Source organism: Canis lupus, chromosome 5 (assembly GCF_011100685.1).
Source record: "Canis lupus familiaris isolate Mischka breed German Shepherd chromosome 5, alternate assembly UU_Cfam_GSD_1.0, whole genome shotgun sequence".
In the NCBI taxonomy this organism is placed as follows: domain Eukaryota; kingdom Metazoa; phylum Chordata; class Mammalia; order Carnivora; family Canidae; genus Canis; species Canis lupus.
In genome coordinates this window covers 41,098,091-41,118,254 of record NC_049226.1, presented here as the reverse complement: position 1 = coordinate 41,118,254, position 20,164 = coordinate 41,098,091, and the positions used below count along the sequence as shown (strand labels likewise).

At 48.9% G+C, this 20,164-nt stretch overlaps 1 protein-coding gene and 1 pseudogene across 6 annotated transcripts in view; one reads left to right on the top strand and one right to left on the bottom strand.

Moving 5' to 3' along the window:
- EPN2 (epsin 2) overlaps nucleotides 1-20,164 on the top strand; it is an 84,087-nt gene that overhangs the window by 52,720 nt on the left and 11,203 nt on the right. For 3 of the 6 annotated variants that reach the window (XM_038537064.1, XM_038537061.1, XM_038537062.1), the window contains 4 exons: nucleotides 5,588-5,700; nucleotides 8,072-8,164; nucleotides 9,063-9,237; nucleotides 10,242-10,319. In XM_038537064.1, coding sequence (XP_038392992.1) covers nucleotides 5,588-5,700; nucleotides 8,072-8,164; nucleotides 9,063-9,237; nucleotides 10,242-10,319 — 459 coding nt within the window. The remainder of the gene's footprint in view (nucleotides 1-5,587; nucleotides 5,701-8,071; nucleotides 8,165-9,062; nucleotides 9,238-10,241; nucleotides 10,320-20,164) is intronic. The other 3 variants (XM_038537065.1, XM_038537066.1, XM_038537063.1) reach the window with 1 other exon arrangement.
- LOC100682586 lies at nucleotides 3,181-3,583 on the bottom strand (annotated as a pseudogene).

Below are 20,164 nucleotides of genomic sequence, written 5' to 3'. Positions count from 1 at the left end.
TAGTTCTGTGAACCAGGAATTAATTCAGAGTCCAGATTAGAATCAAATCAGAGAATTTTGCCCAAAACTCTCTTGGGAGGTGGGTCATGTGTCACATGTCATGTGAGAGGTAGAGGGTGGCCACAGCATGGGGGACTATGGTTTATCCCTCTGTTATGAGGGATACACACACACACACACACACCCCTCTTTGGTCTGAGAGTGATTTGACTGTGGTGCACTTTTCATCTTGTACCTTTTTGGCTTTCCCAACTGTTTGTATTTTTTTCTCTTTTAATGTTAACCTGAAATGATCTGAACTTACTTTCTCATAATTTGCCTCGTTTGACTAAAAGCAATCTTTCCTGCTCCTCCCTGTGAGGAGGTGGAGGATGGTCTGTGGGAGCAGGGTTAGAAGCCTCAGCTTGGGCCAGGCTACTGGGTGGGGGTGGCCGAGGTTTTATTGCTGACTCAGGAAGTGGCCTGTGGAGCCACAGGAAGATGTCACCACATTGAGAAAGATCCAGTAAGCACTTCATTGCATTTCAGTAATGAGGAAGGAACTTAGCTGGCCGGGAGCTGGTCACTGGAGGGCGGAAGCTGGCCCTGAGCTTGGTATCCGCTCCCTGGCTCCTCCCTCAAAGGACCATAGCCCCAGTCCTGTTCTCACAGAGGCCTGGGGAGGGCCAAGGTACAAGGAGGATACCTATTTACGGCTTCTGCTGTGTGAGGGGAAGAGTGGGAGTGCCAGACAGCTCCAGCCCCTGGGTAGTCTGGTGGTCATGGGGTGCAACAGGGAGCAGTGACCTGGGGCAAGGTGTATTTCTGCGGGGGAGCCTGCTGAGTGTTGGGTGCTCCTGATGCCTCCCACAGATGCCATTTCACAGATGTTACAAAAGCCTGGGTAGATCAGGCCATTTGTACTAGGAGTGCATTTACTGCCAGTAAGTGGCAGGGACAAGATTTGAAACTCAAGCACCCCTGTCAGCTAACAGGCCCAGGATTATAGATGGTGGCAGCAGTGTTTAAGATCCAGATGGAAAGAAAAAAAAAAAAAGAAAGAAAGAAAGAAAAAGGAAAAAAAAAAAAAAAAAAGATCCAGATGGAATCTTCTTGGGCTTCCAAGGCCTGTGACCTTCCATTCTTCCCGAGTTGTCAGCTGTGCCATGTGTGCCCGGCATCAGCCAGGGAACATGTGGAGACCAGGAGCTCACCTTGTGTGGGGCTCACAGACCAGTGAGCTTTATCAGAAGTCACACTGATTACCATGCAGAGCCATTTGCTGGTCAGCTGGTGTCCCAGGTGTCTGTTCTCTTTAATTGATGTGATAACAGACGCTGCGTGAGTACTTTCTAGGAAAATAGCAAAACGGCCTGAGAAAAAGTGATTTCCTATTTTGCTATTCCCTTGACTGCTTCAATTTCTTCTTTCACAATTGCCCAAGATTGGTCAACTGAAGCATCTTTGTTAGAAAAATCTTTCAGCCTTTGCTTTGGAAGCACGTGTGGGAAACACGGTCTTTAAAGCCTGGGGTATGGGCACCCACACTTGACCTGGCACTCCCTGGAGCAGTGGAGTGGAGGGAACTTCAGAGGCTCTCATCTCCCTGAAGTGGGAGGTGTTTCTTGGGCTTCCTCTTAGCCTGTATGTGGAGGGAAAAGTTGGCTCCTATAGGCTTCCTCTTCAATTTTTCCTCTTGACTTTCTCAGCCAGGATAATAGGCTAGAAGGGATCCAATTGAGGCCGAGCTGAGGTTTCTAATTCTCGCCCACAGCAATTGAGGACTTTGAATACTTCCAGGTGGGAGCTGTACACAAAGATGTCTTAGTGGTAGAAGGGTGAGGGTGCATTTGATGCTCCACTAGTGATTAGCCTACGCTAACAGTTCCTACTCTTTACTCCAGAAGGTGGCGGGTGAGAAAGTAGTCTCTCGGGCACTTGCTTTTTCTGGGGGTCTTTGAAGTGTGAACCTGCAGACCCTTCGAGCAGGGCCAAGCTCAGGTGGTCACGAGGGTCTGTTCAGGCCCGTCTCACAAGCATATCTGTGTTCACTGTCATGTACACAGCTACAAGAGGCCCTTTGTGGGGCCGAGATGCTGTCACTAGGGCAAGAATATCTCTGTTGGAGTCATCCCTCAGTGGAGACCGCTGTGCACAGCTCAGCTGATATTCAGGGCTGGTGGCTGTGAATTTTGCATCTGTGGAACTGAGCTTTACATCCGTTTATAAAAACCACAGCATTTAGGGGAATACCCTTTGTCTTTAATTTCCACATTGATGTGGTAAGCTATTTCTGTATGTGCTGGCTATGCATTATTCTACAAGCGTCTGTTATGGCAGACAGTAACATGTACATTTGCATTTGAAGCCAGTCTGGCCTTGCAGATGTGCTGAAAGGCTCACACAGGACAAGGGAGGCTCATTTCTCTAGAAGGTCCCTGTTCAGAGCCCTGTCCCATTCATCCCTGGCCGGGCTGAATCGGCCCTGTGGCAGTGCAGCCAAGTCCCAGCTTTTCCTGCCAAGATGGGGCTCACTTTTTAGAGCACTCTTTTCGGGGTGTGGGATGGGCTATAGGTCTTCTTTATGTACTCCCCGTTTCCCTTTGGTAGCGAATGAAGGACATCGAATGTGCAGTGTTATAGAGGGTTCTATGAAGCAAGCTTCAGAGATTATCAGGAAAGACGCTGGGAACAGGTAGCCCGTGTAGATAAGGACCTGTTATGGGGGAGCCAAAGTCACCTGAGAAGAGTCCTCCAGAATTGTCCCCCAAAACTGTGCGGCTTCTTTTGTTTCCAACAATCTGGGTACTGACATCTTTGCTTCTATAGTACGAGAAAGCCCAAACCTAAGCACTGCTATTGGCGTAGGTGAGGCTTACACTTAAAAAAATGTACTTTTTTCTTGCTATATTGTTAATAAATCAGATTATTAAGGTGTACTTGATACTCTTACCACCTAGCTTTTTTTTTTTTTTTTTGGCATATTTGTTTATTTCTCAATTTGTGAAAATGTCCTTAATTTGTTGATGTAGCAAACAAATTTCAACTCTGATTGCTATGCAAAAAAACAGAAGATAATCAGCTTTGCAATGAACTTTAAAGTTCAACTGCACACAGGCAACATGCTATATATGAAAAAATTACTGAACTACAGGTATTAAATACTGAAAAAAGTTAACAGTTTATTATAATTTATTTTATTTAACAATCTAGGAAGTTCGCAGCCGTCAGCAGTTTCAGTGCAATTTCAGGTGCAGTTGGGAATTCAGGAATCTCTTTGGAGCTGTTAGTGTAGCGAACCTTGTAGGTAAAGTACACGCATACTTTTGATAGCACATGTGAAGGGATCTCTCTAAAATTGACTTCATTAGTTTCGTTCTCAGCAAACTGACCTGGGCCACTCAACATGGTTTTTATTGTTCTGGATGTTAGTGCATGTTCTCTTTTTACAATAAATTCATGACCATCCGAAGACATCAATTTGACATACAAGGCATCAGGGCCTTCACAGCCACCATAGGTTTTCTCTTCTCCATCCATTATGTTCTTCTGGAATTCTACTTTACTTCGACAGAAACTTTAGTAGTTTCTCGTCAGCCCTGCAGCCACCGCAGCCACTGCACGAGTTCCCCGCGCACCACCACCTAGCTTTATTTGTAAAACAAATACTTTGGGAAATGTAAATGGGATATAACTAGGCTGACGTTCAATGTGATTTTTTCTTCTTTCTTTTTTTTTTTTTTTTTGATCTTCGACTTGTTCATGTAGCTTAGAATAGATGTGAGGCAACTGATTGTTGGTTTTTTTTGTTTGTTTGTTTGTTTTTTTGTCTGGTTCTTTAAGTTGACAGTAAATCATAGCACATACACAGTGCTTCAGGACCGAGGACTGTTCCAAATGAACTCTTATAGCTGTATGTTTTGTGGTTTCCTTAAAAAAAAAAAAATTGTGTAAGAGAGCATTGCCTTTTACAGTCTCCTGCCCTGCCCTGCGCTCTGACCCTCGCAGCCTTGTCTGGTCATTCTGTGACTCTGACGATATCTAGTCCTCTTTTCCTGTTTTTTGTTCATGGTGGCCAGAGCCCAGCCAACTAGAAACCTTGTCTTTTTAGGAATCATTCCTGACCTTTTATTTTCTCCCAAAGAAGCAATCCTAAGAAGCAAGTGGAGATTGGAGTTTTAGGCAGAAGCAGCTTTTGGGTGGGCGAGTCTTGGTGGTTGGGTTTGCTGGAATGGACATAATGAAAGAAGGAAGACAACTGATACACAATTAGAGCATCTTAAACAACTACCCATCCGCCACGAAATTGAATTCTCCATCTGTCTGTCCGTCTGTCCCTCCCCATCTGCGCTGCTTCCATGCTTCTCTCTCTCTGGTGGGTGTTTGCCAGCTGCTCTGCCAAACTTTGAGGATGGATGTAATGGTGAGAAGACAGACTTGGACTCTCCTCAAGGCGCCTGGCATGATCTACTGGCAGGAGGTTGGGGGGGGGGGGGCAGTGGCGGTGGTGGTGGTGCTGACCCAGCCTGGGTGGAGAGGGCAGTCCCAGAGGACCAGGGCAGAGGAGCTGAGCTCAGAACCAAGGAGTTGCTGGGTGAGCTGAGGGGATGGCTTGCACAAGGCCCAGGGTGAAGATGGAATGTGGAACCATCTGAGGCAGTGGGGCCCAGCTCTGAGAATTTCAAAGAAGCCGTGGACCCTCTCCTGGGGTGGAGGCTGAGGTGGCCACATGCTCCCAAAGCTTTATGTTTGGTTTCTGGAGACACCTACACTCCCTAATACACAGAACATCCTGATGGCCATGTAAGCCCCCGAGTTTTTTGAATAGGGAGGGCCAGCGTGGTGTAAGTATGAATGCAGAAAGACAGCCGCCTTTCCTGGAGGTTTGTAACATCAGTTAGGAGTTCGTATCTCATCCCTTCAGTGAAACTGTCTTTCCAGGAGCTGCTTACAGGTGTTTACACTAGCTAAGCTTTTACAGCAAAACAACAACAACAACAAAAACCCAAAAACATGTTTTTTCCAAGTCAACGCACAGTTTTACGTAGAAAACAAAAATTCTCAGGGTTGCTGCAGAAACATTTGGGCTTCATTTTCCATGGTCTTTACCACCATAGGATATAAAGTAAGATTCTTAAATGTTGTGGGAGTCTTGAGTGAAGTTCTTTGGTCCACAGATGCCCTTGTGCTTGTTCGAATGATATTCTTTGATCGAGTTTTTCAAGAGCAATACTTTTCATCTTGTAAAATAAATATGTGTGTGTATTTGTTTGTTTATTTATTTATTTTAGTTTCTCTCTTTGAAGGAGTGCAGCTCTGAAGCGAAGACTGAGGTTCTAATTCTCATGAGGCCAGACCTTCAGCTTGCTCCTGAAGGCCTTTTTCCTTGGCTGTGGCCGGCCGTATGGCTTACGTCACCATGAATCCATGTTTTCTGTTACTGGATTTTAACCTAGAAACATTTGCAGACCTTTTCTGTGCAGTCCTATGGTGTTGGGCTGTTGCCATACCTCATGGGTGTGAGATGGGGACTGGGTGTGGTTTGACCAGGTCACCATGAGCATGAGCCTGTGCTTTGCATTTTGGTGACTTTGCCTTTCCCCCACAGCCACCTCCCCGAGGGTGTCCTCTGAGCTGGAGCAGGCCCGGCCCCAGACTAGTGGCGAAGAGGAGCTACAGCTGCAGCTGGCACTTGCCATGAGCAGAGAAGTAGCTGAGCAGGTTGGTGCCAGGCAGGTCTGACTGCTTGCTGGGTGGCTGGGGCCAGGTGGGGCCAGGTGGGGCATGGGTCACAGGGAGGACGGTGACAGACGCAGGCCCTATCCTCTGTTTCAAGATGTGACTCTGCATTGCTGCAACTGTGTTTGTGCCACCCACTGCCCCCAGTCAGGGAGGGGGTCCTACACAGTTCCATTTGGGAAAGCCTTTTGTTGCCAGAAGATGAACTAGTCAGAAATGCCCCCCAGAAACACTTCTGTAGACACAGCCAAGTGTCTTGGTCTCCATGAATTAGCCCGGGTGTCCACAACCCCCCTCAGTGAAAGGCATGAGGGCCCAAGGTTGGGCTTAGCCCCTAGGGAAGGCGGTTTGGTAAGATGGATCGAGAGAATCTGAATGCCTGAAAACAAGGCTAGGAGGAAAAGTGGCAGGTAATAAGAGTGCTTATTATGTTTTGATGATGGAAATGTGTATAGTTTTAATTTTCTTTCAGTTCCTGTTTTTCTCTAATCATGCATTACTTTAATATGGAGAAGGAGGGAAAGGTGTGTTGGAAATGACCTTTCAAAGCTGTCATCCCTCTGGTCCCAGTGATCAGGTCTGTCCCTGCTGACCTTGGGTTAGGGAGGGTAGACAGAGTCAGGGAGCATGAGGCTCTCTGTCGCCTACAAGTGATGTGCAGAGACAGATATAGGGATAGTCTGACCGAAGGGCAAAGGTGGCTGTGCCAGCATGATTTGTTCACTAATAACTGGAAACCTCCTAAAGCTCAATTGTAGTGGACGGCTTCAGCTATAGCCCCTCTGTTCACAGTTGGAAAAGCCCAGACATTAAATGCCTCCCTCTGGATGCCTAGCTCTGTCCTGACAGCCTGGAAAGATGGTGCAGGAATACAGGGACAGATGGACACTTGGAGTCCATTTTAGTTAATAACTTATTTCTATGATTTATCATATTTTATAATAAATACAGTGCACTTATTTCTATTTCATTATTATGTAAAAGCTAGGACAACCCCGTATTCTGCATGTGGTGACTTTGCCTTAAATAAATATAAATCAAATACAGGTGACCCTTGAACAACACAAATTTTGGGGCTGTTAGGCTCCACTTATGTGTGGATTCGTTTCAATAAATAGAGTGCTGTAAATATACTGCCTTTTTCTAATTTTCTTAACATTTTTTTCTCTGGCTTTATTATAAGAACACGGCATAATAATAAACAGAATATGCAGTAAGCAATATATTTATGTTCCAGTTAACAGTTGGCTCTTAGTAGTTAGATTTTTGAGGAGCCAAATTTATATGTGGATTTTTGACCATGGGGGTGGGGGGTGGTTAGTGCCCTTAACAAGGCCTGTGTTGGAGGATCAACTGTATAATGAATCCTTTCTGTTTGAAGTCCTAGAAATAAACATACAATGATAGGTGTTTTTCACCCTCTTCCTAATACCTCTCTGGTCTGTCGGGCTTTTGTATTTTATAAGGAGAGATGTTGCTTCTATAATTAGAATTATAAAGCTATTTTCATTTTTTAATAAAGATTTTATTTATATGAAAGAGAGTGAGCAAGAGCACACAGAGGTAGAGAGAGAAGCTGACCCCTTGCTGAGCAGGGAGCCTGAGACTTGGGGCTCGATCCCAGGACCCCGGGATCATGACTTGAGCCACAGGCAGACGATTAACTGAGTGAGCCACCTAGGTGCTCCTAAAGCCATTTTCATTTTGAGAAAAAAGCTTTTTATTTTATTTTTAAAGATCTTATTTATTCATGAGACACAGAGGCAGAGACACAGGCAGAGGGAGAAGCAGGCTCCCTATGGGGAGCCCAGTGCAGAACTCCATCCTAGGACCTTGGGATCACAACCTGAGCCAATGGCAGGTGCTCAACCACTGAGCCACCCAGGCATCTGAAGAAAAAAACATTAAAAAAATTTTTTTTAAGATTATTTATTTATTTGTTCATGAAACACACCCACACAGAGGCAGAGACACAGGCAGAGGGAGAAGGTGGCTCGCAGGGAGCCGGACGTGAGACTCTATCCCGGGTCTCCAGGACCACACCCTGGGCTGAAGGCGGTGCTAAACCGCTGAGCCACCCAGGCTGCCCGAAAAAAGCATTTTAGAATAAGTGTTCCCTTTCCCCAACCTGCCCTCATCTCCCTATTGGGACCCCCAAACCAGGGAAGCCATACAAGGTAGGTGGTGGGGAGGAGCCCTCTTGGCTCCCTTGAATCAGGATAGAAGAATTTTACCAGTTGTTGTCTGATCTTCCCTTGTAATTACACATACTTCGATTTTGAGTGTCCTGTTCCTGGCCAGTGTTGCTCTGTTCTGCACAGTGATGCTATTACAGTCCCGTTGTTCTCTGCAGGAAGAACGCCTCAGGCGGGGGGATGACCTCCGACTACAGATGGCCCTAGAAGAAAGCCGAAGAGACACGGTTAAGGTTCCAAAAAAGAAAGAGGTAAGCACCTCACCGGGAAGGTCTGTGCCTAAGCCAGCCCCACAGTCGTTGCCTCACCCGCAGAGGATGGCGCCTTCTCATGTACTCCTGGGCCCGTGATGAGCATGAGTGAGGGGAGAACGAGTGAAAACAGTGCCTGTGCTCTTATTCCCAAGGCTCTCCTGAGACCAGCCTGGGAGAAGATGGGCACTAGCGAGGGGGCTCTGTTGATGGGGCCTCAGTTTCCTCCCCTGTGAGGGAGCACAGTGGTAGCCATGCAGCTAGGTAACTGTTACATAAGCCAGATGGCTGGTGCCTGGAAACAGGTTCCTGGCACGGGGTGAGGCTCAGTAGTGCTGGTCTTCACTGCTGTCATCATCATTCCTATGTGCTAGGCTGCCTGCGTGGGGCCTGAGGTGACCAGGACATGGTTCCGCTCCCAGCAGGCTCATGCAGTTGGAAGACAGGCCCCCCTCTTGTCACAGGGCTGGGGGTTCCGGTGGTCTCCTGTGTTCTGGTGTCCAGCAACTCTGGTGGCCACGGGAGCAGGAGGGCAGGGCAGGTCCCCAGAGAGGGGGCCTTGATGGCTGCCAACTTGGGTGGGTGGGGACAGCATTCTGGAGGGAAGCTTCAGCCTCACCAAAGCCTGTGTTATCCTGGAAAGCCCTGAGGGCTGTTTGAAAGCGGGTGGGGCACCAGGCCCACATAGTTCAGTGTGGGTGGAACCTGGGCTGAAGTGGGAAGTGTTTGTTTGGGGTGGTAGGCCGGGTGGGGCAGGAGATGGGGCAGCTCCGTTTCCTCCCCACCCCACCCTCAGGGCTTCTTTTCCTAAGAGGCATGTACAGTATTTGGCTAATGCATGGATATTTGCTGTAACTGTAGCAAAGTAAAACCTGTTCTCTTCTCTTTGTCTCAAAAGCATGGTTCCCACCCACAGCAGACTACTCTGTTGGACTTAATGGACGCCCTCCCCAGCTCCGGCCCTGCTGCCCAGAAAGCAGAGCCCTGGGGCCGATCAGCCTCAGCTAACCAGACAAACCCTTGGGGCGGGCCAGCGGCCCCAGCCAGCACTTCAGATCCGTGGCCACCATTTGGTAAATACCCACCTCATTTTTCTCCTGTGCCTGCCTGGTAGATGTGTGAAGGGCCATAGGGCCCAGCTTCCTGCTCTCTCTCACCTGGTGGATGTGGGAGTGGGGCAGGTCCTTGGTGGTGGGTGTCCAGGCTTCTCCCATCCCCAGCTGTCCTGTCCAGTCAGGTCCTCTGGAGAACTGGGGTACAGGGCTCTCGTTCTGTTTTGAATGGTTTTCTGCTTTGGTAGAGGGAAAGCTGACTTCCTCTCTGCTTCCCACATGGGGACATGTGTCAAGTCTCTGGGCCTCAGAATTGCCCCCGGCACCCCAGGTTAAGAAACTGTAATACACAGCATGAAACCTCTAAATCGGGATCCCTGGGTGGCACAGCGGTTTAGCGCCTGCCTTTGGCCCAGGGCGCGATCCTGGAGACCCGGGATCGAATCCCACATCGGGCTCCCAGTGCATGGAGCCTGCTTCTCCCTCTGCCTGTGTCTCTGCCTCTCTCTCTCTCATTCTGTGACTATCATAAATAAATAAAAATTAAAAAAAAAAAATTTGAAACCTCTAAATCCAGGTTGCTATAATTAGCAGGAAATTAGGATGTGCTTACTACGATTTGCTAATGAAAGAAGGATACATTTGCTGTAATTTTTCTTACTTGTGACTTAAAGCAATAGTCTATTTACTAGGTTAAGTCAATGTTTTAAAGTTCTGTTTAATGCCAATATAAGAGGATCTGTGCAGGAGATTTGAAACATGAGTGTGGCACAATCTGCTTACTCTGGGTAGAAATCTTGGGCATAGGGGGTTTCCTGATCGCTGGACACAGGGCTTGGCCTGCAGGCTCGGTGATGGCTTCCAACCCAGCCTGCCCCCTCTGGGTGCTTTGAGCCCTGTCAGCCACTTTGATCTGTCTAGGAACTTGCAATTGTATATACTGTGGCAACTTGCCTGAATCTCTTTGGGGGGGGGCGGGGGGGGGGAGTCTGTTTCCCCAAACTGGAACCATCTTTTGTATTCAGTTCGGTTCCCTGGATGTTTGCCGAAGCGTACCAAATGCCAGGCTCTGTCCTGCTATCCAGGGACCCAGACACAAACAGGTAATGGTCCTGCCTTCAAGGTCTTGGGCAGGTGTGGGCAAGATGGGAATACCAGCATCCTGGGATGGGGTTTAGTTCAGGTGGCTGGTGGGCATGAGGCAGGCATCTTGGAGGAATCTGTAATAAGGAAGAGCAGGTGACCAGGCCAAGAAGAGGAAAGGGTGTTCCCAGCAGAAGGCTTGGCTTGGGAGCCTGAGGGCATGCAGTGGTTTGATGGGTGCAGAGACAGGCCATGGGGAGCAGGGTCATGGGATCAGGGCTTGGCAGCCATGTCCAGAGGCCGTGTCAGTCCCAGATACACTTTGGTGATGCTGTTGGCTTCAGGGACCTCGGCGGATCCCCAAACTCCCTTTGGCAGGAGTCCTCTGGACCTTGTGGCAAACTGCAGGCCAAATGGCCTACAGGTCTCGCTCACTAAATGACAGTAGTAGAACAGTGGCCAGGGGCTTGGCGGTTCACATAGTCCGTGCCTGTGTGCTGTGGCCCCAGGGAGCTTGTAGGCTAAAGTCATGCTGAGCGTACATGAGGGTAGCAAAGGCAATTCTTCGGGAAATGCTCTACCCAGGCTCCTTCCAGACAGTGGCTTTGATTTCAATTGTTTTGTTGTTAATTGCTTTTAAAGATTTTATTTATTTATTCATGAGAGACAGAAACAGAGACACAGGCAGAGGGAGAAGTAGGCTCCCTGTGGGGAGCCCGATGAGGGACTCAATTCCAAGACCCCAGGATCACAACCTGAGCCAAAGCAAACACTCAACTACTGAGCCACCCAGGTGCTCCTTTAACTTTAGTTTTAAGTCTGAAAAATAGTTCCTCTGTAACATGATGGCCACCTTGAGTTGTGGGTAGGATGTTCTTCAGGAACACCCTTTTAAAAGTTGTGCAATGGGTCGTTAAGCAGACAGGACATTTTTCTAGTACCCAGGAAAGAAAGCAGTCACCCTAGGAGCCAGGTGAGTTTAAGAAGATTGAATTATGCTGAATCAGTGGCTGATGGGAGGTGGTTAGGGTGGGGTCTGGGGGTGGAAGAGAGACAGATTTTCATTGTTTGACTTAATGTACTGCGGGTGTGTATTACCTGGTCAGGAGAGAGAATTTATGACTTTTCAGTGAACCAGGTTGCTCCTGCCTGCCTTTGGCTGGTAGACAGTAGTGTGCTTCAGAGTTGAGTGTCTTTTGTCTTCTTTTTTTTTTTTTTTTTTTTTGTTGAAGATTTTATTTATTCATTTGAGAAAGAGAGAGTGCACAGGTGGGGGTGGGACACACACCACACACACACACACACACACACACACACACACACACACACAGAAAAGCAGACTCTCCGCTGAGCAGGGAACTCAGTTGAGCAGGGAACCCTACGTGGGCTGGATCCCAGGACCCTGGGATCATGACCTGAGCTGAAGGCAGATACTTCACTGACTGAGCCCCCCAGGTGTCCCTCTGAGCTGGGGGTCTTGATTAAGCCAGAGACTTGACCTCATAGGATGCTAGGGAGTCTCCTGGTGGGTGAAGCAGGACCACCTCCAGCACTTAGGGTTCTCCCACACCTGCACAGAGCAGGGACCGGGAGCCAGTCAGAGGCTGGGGACATAGCCGAGGAGAGGCATCTGGGGCCCAGTGGCAGCTGACCATCACGTGGGAATGCTGCCTCCATGGGTCTGCTCTTCTAGTATTGTTGAACCAAGATAATTCACCACCTTAACCATTTTAAAGTGGACAGTTCAGTAGTTCTTAGCCATTCACAGTGTCGTGCAAGCATCACTACTAATTCCAGGACATTTCCATCACCCCAGAAAGAAACCCTGTTCCCATTAAGCAGTCAAACCTGTTACCTCTGCCTCCAGCCCTGGCCACCACCAGCCTGCTACTACATTCTGTTTCTGGATCTGCCTATTCTGGATATTTCACCTGTGGAATGAAATCAGACATTATGTGGCCTTTGTGACTGCTTTCCTTCACTTAGCATAATGTTTTCAAAGTTCATCCATGTAGTAGCATGTGCCCCTACTTTGTTCCCCCCCCCCTTTTTTTTGGCTGAATAATACTTCATTTTATAGATATACCACAGTTTGTTTAGCAGTTGATGGGCCTTTTGGGTTGTTTTCACTTTTTGGCTGCTGTGAATCTAGTTTTTTAAAGAAGATTGAAACCTAAATTTTTGAAATCTGTTTTTAAGTCAGTGGGTTTTAAAAATTGAGAACACGGTTGGGGCTGATTGAATATATCTACAGGTAGCCAGTGTGGTTCGTGGATCGCTAATTTGCCATCTCTTGCTTTGGTGCAACCCAGGCCCCTGTCCTTGGTTCTGATGCAATTGGCATTTTAACCAGTAGCCTGGGGAGAAAATGGGCCACCAAAGCCCAGAGAGGCCATTCACTCCTCTGGGATCACACAGCAAAATAGGGGTCAGTTCAGTACTTACTACTGCACCTAATCCTGGAATTGTCAGGCCATCGTGGACTGCTGTGGAAGGCTTCTGTGGGCATGTCCTGGAAAAGTCACCTTCAGTTCTAGCATTGAGAGGGAACCAGTGTTAACATGTTAGCTTATTTGCTTCCTGTTTTTTCTGGGCTTTTATGTTTTTACACAGTTGAGGTCATCTTATGCAGTCTTATAAATATGTAGAGGTATTTCTGTTTGCAGTATGTGATGAGCATTTGCAGGCATCATTAGAAACTCTGAACAGTGTGGCTCCAGTGGGACAGCACAGGGCTGTCCCTGGAGGTAGGTCTGCAGTCCTAGCGCTCCGCTTTTCAATAACTGCAGGAGATGGCCTCGCACGCTCCTGAGCATGCTGGAGAATGGCAGCAGCCCCTTTGCTTTCATCTTCTGAGACTGCTCCAGAGCAAGATGTGGTGTCAGACTTACCAGCTAGTTTCTAGTAAAACCCACTAGTGTGTGTTTTCTGAGCCACCCCATTGCCTGGAAACACGTTCATAAATTTGAAGGATTTAGAGAGTCTCTGCCCAAGCACTGATAGTTGTGCCCTCCGGATGAAAGGAACACTGTTTTGAAAGTCACCATTTGTAGCAAGCCCTGCCATCTCCAGTTCTTTCCAAGCAGTGCCAGGGGCCGCTTGGCCAAGGGGGCCTTGGGAGGAAGTTGCCGATGGCTGAGAGGAGGGCAGTCGGAGCCTGCCGGGTCAGCAGGGCACTTCCTCCTCTGTTCCAGGCACACAAAGCAGCCACCTGGTACGAGAAGGGCCCACAGCCTGGTGATTCAGAAGGCCTTGGCTGACTCAGGCTCGCTCGCTGCCCGGACCAGGACAGAGGCCGTCTTCTGGCCCAGTGGCAGCAGGTGGTACTACTGGTTTCTGGGTGACCCTCGCCACTCAGTTCTGTGACCCCACAATGTGACTGCCCCCCTGTGCACATGAATATTCATATGTGAGCCTTCAGAGGAGCCAGGCTGGCGGGTGAGGGGCCCAGGGACACGTGCTCCCCATGAATGGGCCCACAGAGGAGGAGGCCGGAAGCTGCTTGATCTTTCTGCCCTGGGTTCTATCCTTTGCTCTCATTCACTTGTGCTTTCAACAAGCATTTATTTATTGGTTTGTATCGTGGCCTGGGCCATGTCGAGGACGTGGAAGGACAGAGCACAGAGGAGCCTTGCAGCAAAGCTACTGTCCATTCATGGAGGAGGAAGATGTGCTGGGCCCCAGCGGCCGTGCTGTCACTGGGGGGCGTTTACTGGGGAGTCTGTCGTGTCGGCTCTGCTGCTGCCCGCTTTCCCACAGGCTAGCTTCTGTGGGCAGTCGGCACCCATGGGAAAGCAGAGGGCGCATTATGCATCCGTCCCCCAGGCAGGTTTGAGGGGAGTGAGGTGTCACAGTACATGGCCTGCTGTGACTCCTGACCCACAGCGGAGCAAAAAGTGTCCACACGGTGTCCTGAATGCACATAGGTCCCTAGCTGCTACTTGTGGACTGGAAACCCAATGGAGCTCACTGAGGCTAAGCTGCTTATTTGTGGCTGTCTGGATGATTGGCCAGGATTTGAACCAGGGACATCTTTCATTCCACATCCAAAACTCTCTGAGCTGTGACTGTGCTGTGTGTGTAAGCATGGCAGCACTGGGGCAGGGCGTTCTTTCCGGGCCAGAGGGTGTTGATGTCAGTGTTAGGCATGCTGGTTTTTACAGGTCTTGGGCATGCATGGGTTTTGTTATTTCAGCATATTCTAAATTTTTAAAAAATTTTTATTTATTTATGATAGTCACAGAGAGAGAGAGAGAGAGAGAGAGGCAGAGACACAGGCAGAGGGAGAAGCAGGCTCCATGCACCGGGAGCCCGATGTGGGATTCGATCCCGGGTCTCCAGGATCGCGCCCTAGGCCAAAGGCAGGCGCCAAACCGCTGCGCCACCCAGGGATCCCTTCAGCATATTCTAAAAGGGAAGCAAGGCAAGTGGGAAATAACTGGAGGTGTCAGAAGAGGCTCTCGAACAGAATTAAGGTGGAAGCCTTACCTAAGAGCCCAGCATGACAGGGGCTCTGCATGGTGCCAGCTCATGGAGAACACACTAAATTATGTGCAGTGTTACAGCTTCATTATGTCACAGTGTTCGTGTAGAAAGAGCTCTTCCAGAAAGATGGTAGTCCTTTGTTTTGACTCTTACTGATACACATTTATCAGTTTGGGGGGACAGCTAGTATGTTTAGACCCTTGTTGTCTGAGATAGGGTCTGGATGGAGGAGCAAAGCCTGTTTTTGTACATGCATAGCAGGTCTGGGGTGCTGAGGAGCTCGCTGGGGTTCCTGTGAATGCCCGATCCTTCTTTTTTGCATTGTGTCCTGTGGTCCGCATGGTAAATTCTTGTGTATTCTGAACACATGGTTCAGATGTTGTACTTGGATAGACACAGTCCCCCTGTCCACAGGACTGTCTCACCCCATCCCAGGGTCACCAGCTGCCTCTGACCCCCATGCTGATTGCGTTAGATGTATTCTTGTTTCTCTCTCAGAGGCAGAACCTGGACCTGGGCCTGGTGAGTGCTAACCAATTGTTGCTCAGATAGAGCGAGGTGACTCTAAGGACCACCTCTCTGGGAGACAGGGCTTGTCCCCACCTATATGTCCGAGCTGGCCCTCTGATGGTGGACTCCCACTTCTGAGAAGGCTTGGCCAGGCACCTGAGTGCTCCAGGAGCTCAGTGGCTCTTGCACATCCTGGCTGCCCATTCTAATTCACTTGGGGAGCTTCTAAGAATACAAATGCCCAGGCCCTCCCCAGAGTTTGTGTATGTGAAGGGAGGAGATACTGTATTTTACTAACATCCTTTCAGAGATTCATAAGGACAAGCACAGTTGAAAACCACTTCTCCGGTGGCCCCTGAACTGCATGGTGAATGAAGCCCTGTCAAATCTAAGGTGTTTGAAAACCCTGTGTGGAGTGTCAGAGATTGGGAGCAGCTCTTGGCTGTTCATGGTTCTAACACCTGAATTAGACTTTTACCCAGAGTCATCCAGAAGTGGTTGCTGAACAGCAGTGTTCAAAAATGCCTCACTGGTGGGAGTTAGAGCACAGAAACCGCAAAGTCTCTTCCAGCCCAGGGTTCTGTGGTTCCTTCATTGGTTTCCTTTCAGCGCCCGCTTAGTTGTTGAGTGTCTTTTGCATGTGAGGCTCAGTTCTGAGCTCAGGGAACTGGAGCAGCATGGGCCAAGCAGACCCGGCTCCCATTCTGTGCACATTTACTCTGGCTGGGGAGACAGATTCTCACAGGAGTGAGAGCAAGGGGTAAGTGCTTTGTGAGGGGCTTGGGCTGGGCGGCTGTGGGATGAAATGATAGGGAGAGACTGCAGGGCGGGGATCATGCCCTTCTCAGCACACACCCCCCACCCTTCCACACACACAACCACTTGGGGAGGCAGTCTATTCAGGAAACTACCTTGCAGGCAGCTTCAGTAGAGACAGCAGCTCTGTCTTCAGGCTGGCTTAATGCCATGGCTCAGGGGTTGTCACCAGGACCCAGACCTTCTGTGCTGCCCCACCTGCTGGACCCTTCCCCTCTCCTCTCTGGCCTCAGAAGCCCCAGGTTCTGCCTTGGGAGCTACCTCGTGTTCCCAGTCCACAGCCCAAGGGATGGGGACGATTTCTCTGTAGCCCTCTACCATCCGGGGATTTGGGAGGGGGGGGACTTTGCAGGTTGCTGCTAGCTGGTGGAAATCCTCTCTTGTTGCCAGAGCAAGGTCAGATCCACTGGGGCTGGGAGTAGCTAGGGGTAATTCTCCCAAGGAAGTGGGTGTCTTTCAGGAGAAGCAGGGAGGGTGCTAGAGAGCGACCAGGGCATCCCCTGATGGGGGCGAGAAGAGGGAAGGACAGTCGCTCTCACATAGTGTCCTCCGGGGTGGTCAGATCTGCACAGGGAATGCATGTGAGACCCACAGTCCATGTTCTAGCACAGGTGGGCAAGGAGGATGTTGGCTGGGTGGCAGGCTTCTTGGGACATGAGCTCGTTCAGTGCTCATGGTTGCTGTGAACAAGGGAAGGCTGCGGGTGTGTCAGCACTCCTGTGCTCACATGGAGCCGGAAGCAGCCTGGCACTAGGGCCCAGGTCTTCCTTGAACCCACGTCTCCTCTACTACATCCCAGGCAGCTCTGAGCACTTGACTCATCTCTTCAGCCTTGCCATCCTGCTCTCTCGTGGACATAGTTTCTACCAGGTCATTCACTCTAGTCCAGATGCAGAACTAAGGCTCCCTGAGGTGCTATGTCGGGGGCAAAGCCAGGGCCTGTCCCACTGTGTCATTCCAGCTGGGACCAGTGTCCTACTAGGCCTCTTGTTGCATCTGACAGTGATGGGCCTGAGGAGAGCGGTGCAGAGGTGTCTCTGTGTGCAATTCTGAGAGGACCAGGAGGGAAAGGCCACAGCAGCTTCTGGAGGCCTCTAGAGGGCTGTAGGTTTGTGGCAGCAGCTGCAGAAGTCCCAAGTCCTCACAGAAGTTGACAGGCTTACGTATCCAAGGGATGGTGGGAATGAACCTTGCAAGTCAAAGTCTGCCTTGGCCCTTGTTAAGCTCACAGCATTACTGTGGTTGCAGCGACAAGTCTGGGAAGTAGCAGAAGCAGCACTGTCCTCCCCTATCCTGTGCCACTCCCATTCGCTGTCAGCCAAAAATGAAAAGACAGTCAAGGTGGCAGCTAATACAAGCTTGACAGGCCTAGAGCCACTCAGCATCTCAGGGACCAGAAGAAATAAAGACAGCACTGTAGAATGCTTGGCAGAGGGTTCAGGTTCTGGAAGTCAGGGAACGGCCTACCTGCATGTCCATCCCTGCACACAGCTGCTGGGGCTGCTAAGAGGGACATGCCTGGGAATGGGGCCCCGGGACGTGAGCCTTCCCAGAGGCCTGGGGAGCACCCCATGGCCTACTCTGAGACTGGCAGCCACCACCCTTCCTGCTGCCTTCTCTGAGCTTTGGAGCTCAGCCAGATTGTCCCTGGTGCTACCCTCACACCTACACCCTGCCCGAGGTCCCAGCCCAGGGAGACTCAGAGGCAAATGAGTCCTCTAAGAAAGCTGAGGGATTCCAGAGGAGTTAGTGAAGGCAAGAAGAGTGGGAAAGATGGAGGGACTTGGAGACCCAGAGATGGCGGGCAGTGGACGTGCCTTTTGGTGTTTGTCTGGGGAGCAGTGGGCAGGTCATCGTGGATGGGAAGCACAGAGGTCAGAATGAGGATGTTCTAACAGCCAACTCTTTAGAGTTCCAGAAGAGTTTATGTTTGAAAAGAGAATGAGGGTTTTTAGGTTCGTGGCAAGGTGCTATTTCCCAGATCCAGGATGCCTGGTGAATCGTAAGCCGGGTATAAGAGAAATCCCCACCTGGCAACTGTAGAGAACATCTTAAACCCACAGGGGCCAGGCGGTCTGTGGAAAAGGGGTGGCAAGCACATTGGCACCTGACGTCTCTGCAAGGATGGCCAGTGCTGGAGGACCGTAGGATAAGGTCTTTGGGGCACTGGAAGAAAAACCATCCACCTTGAATGATGGTAAAATGCATTTTAAGTCTTGAAACACCAACGAAACAACCATGACCCTCCAGAATTCTATATTCATTGAAACTTTTCCTTAAGAAGGAAGGTAAAACATGACATTTCCAGGTAACAGAACATTCCCAGCTTCTAATCGAGGCTTGGGGGTTCTGGTTATTCTAGCTTCAGCCAGGAGCCAGCCAGGAATGCACTCATGGTCACCTCAGTAGAGCAAGAGATGCTTGTAGTGCCTGGTCCCTTAAAAAATGACAAGAGAGGAGTCCCTGGGTGGCCTGGCGGTTTGGTGCCTGCCTTTGGCCCAGGGCGCAATCCTGGAGTCCGGGGATTGAGTCCCACGTCAGGCTCCCGCATGGAGTCTGTTTCTCCCTCTGCCTGTGTCTCTGCCTCTCTCTCTCTCTATGTCTATCGTGAATAAATAAATAAAATCTTTAAAAAAAAATGACAAGGGTTTCAGGAATTCTGTGCCAGGAACAAAGATGTGGAGACTAGTATGTATATATATTATTTTACCAAGAGTAGTGAGAATGTAACAATTTGAGCAGCATGGTTCATGAGGTAGTGGATTTGTTGTTTCCAGTGATGGGAGCACACATGTTTCCAGTACTGACAAAACCTTGATCGCGTGCTGGGCATAAAGGCCAGCCTCAACACATTTCTGGAAGTTGGCAATGCCCAGAACACATTTTCTGACCACAGTATCCTCAACAACAAAAAGAAAACTAGAAAAACTCCATACATTTAACACTTGAAAGACACTGCTGAAATTTTGGGTCAGAGAAGAAATTATAACACGACCCAGAAACATTGAGACCCAGAAACATTGAGAACCAAAAACAATAAGGTAAATATTTTTATTTCAGAATTCGTGGGGCAACTGAAACAACAGTGTGAGGGGAATTGACCGCTTTCAGCGTTTACATTAGCAGCATTCTAAAACATGTGCCACCCAAGTAAGGTGGAAGAAATGAAATATGGATAGGAACAGAAATTCATGCCTTGGAACACAGACCCGCTGTAATATCTGCAAAGAAAGATATTGGTAATTGAAAAGAATAATAAATACAACAGAGAAATCCCTGGCATGATTAATTTTAAAAAAGAGAGGATGCCTGGGTGGCTTAGTTAAGTGTCTGTTTTCGGGTCGGGTCATCACCTCAGGGTCTTGGGCTTGAGCCCCCCACATTAGGCTCCCTCCTCATTGAGGGACCTGCTTCTTCTTTGCTCCCCCACCACTTGTTTTCTCTCTCTCTCATGTAAATAAAATATTTTTAAAAAATTTGTTAAAACTCAGCAAGGCCGACCAAAGAACAATAGAAACCCCAAAATAGGGATAGTGCTGTAATCATTAAAGCCATTGAGTCTGGGCTTAAAAATCCTTCCCACCCCCACGACCCACCCAGAGGGCTTTACCAGCAAATTCTTACACCACTCAAGAAACAATTCCACCTTTATACAAACTCCTTAAGAGGGTAGGAAAATGAGGAGTGTCCCTGCCCGTTTTATGAGACCAGCATAACCTTAACACCAAAACCAGACAGGACGTGCAGTGTGAGAACAGACCTGTCAGGACACCCCATTACGAATATAGACACAGAAAGCAAAGAAACAAGTAGAAATCCATAATAAAAAAATATGAAAATGATATAGTACATCATGAGAAACCTTGTTTGCAAGGAACAAATCCTCAGAAGATGTATTCATGTACCATGTGACAGACCAAAAGAACAAAATCATGCTGTCATCATCATAGAGACAGAAACCAGTTGATAAAATTCATCAGCTGTTCACTGCAAACGTCTTAGCACTCTTGGAATGATGAGTTTCCATGATCTAATAAAGGAAGAACGCCTGTAA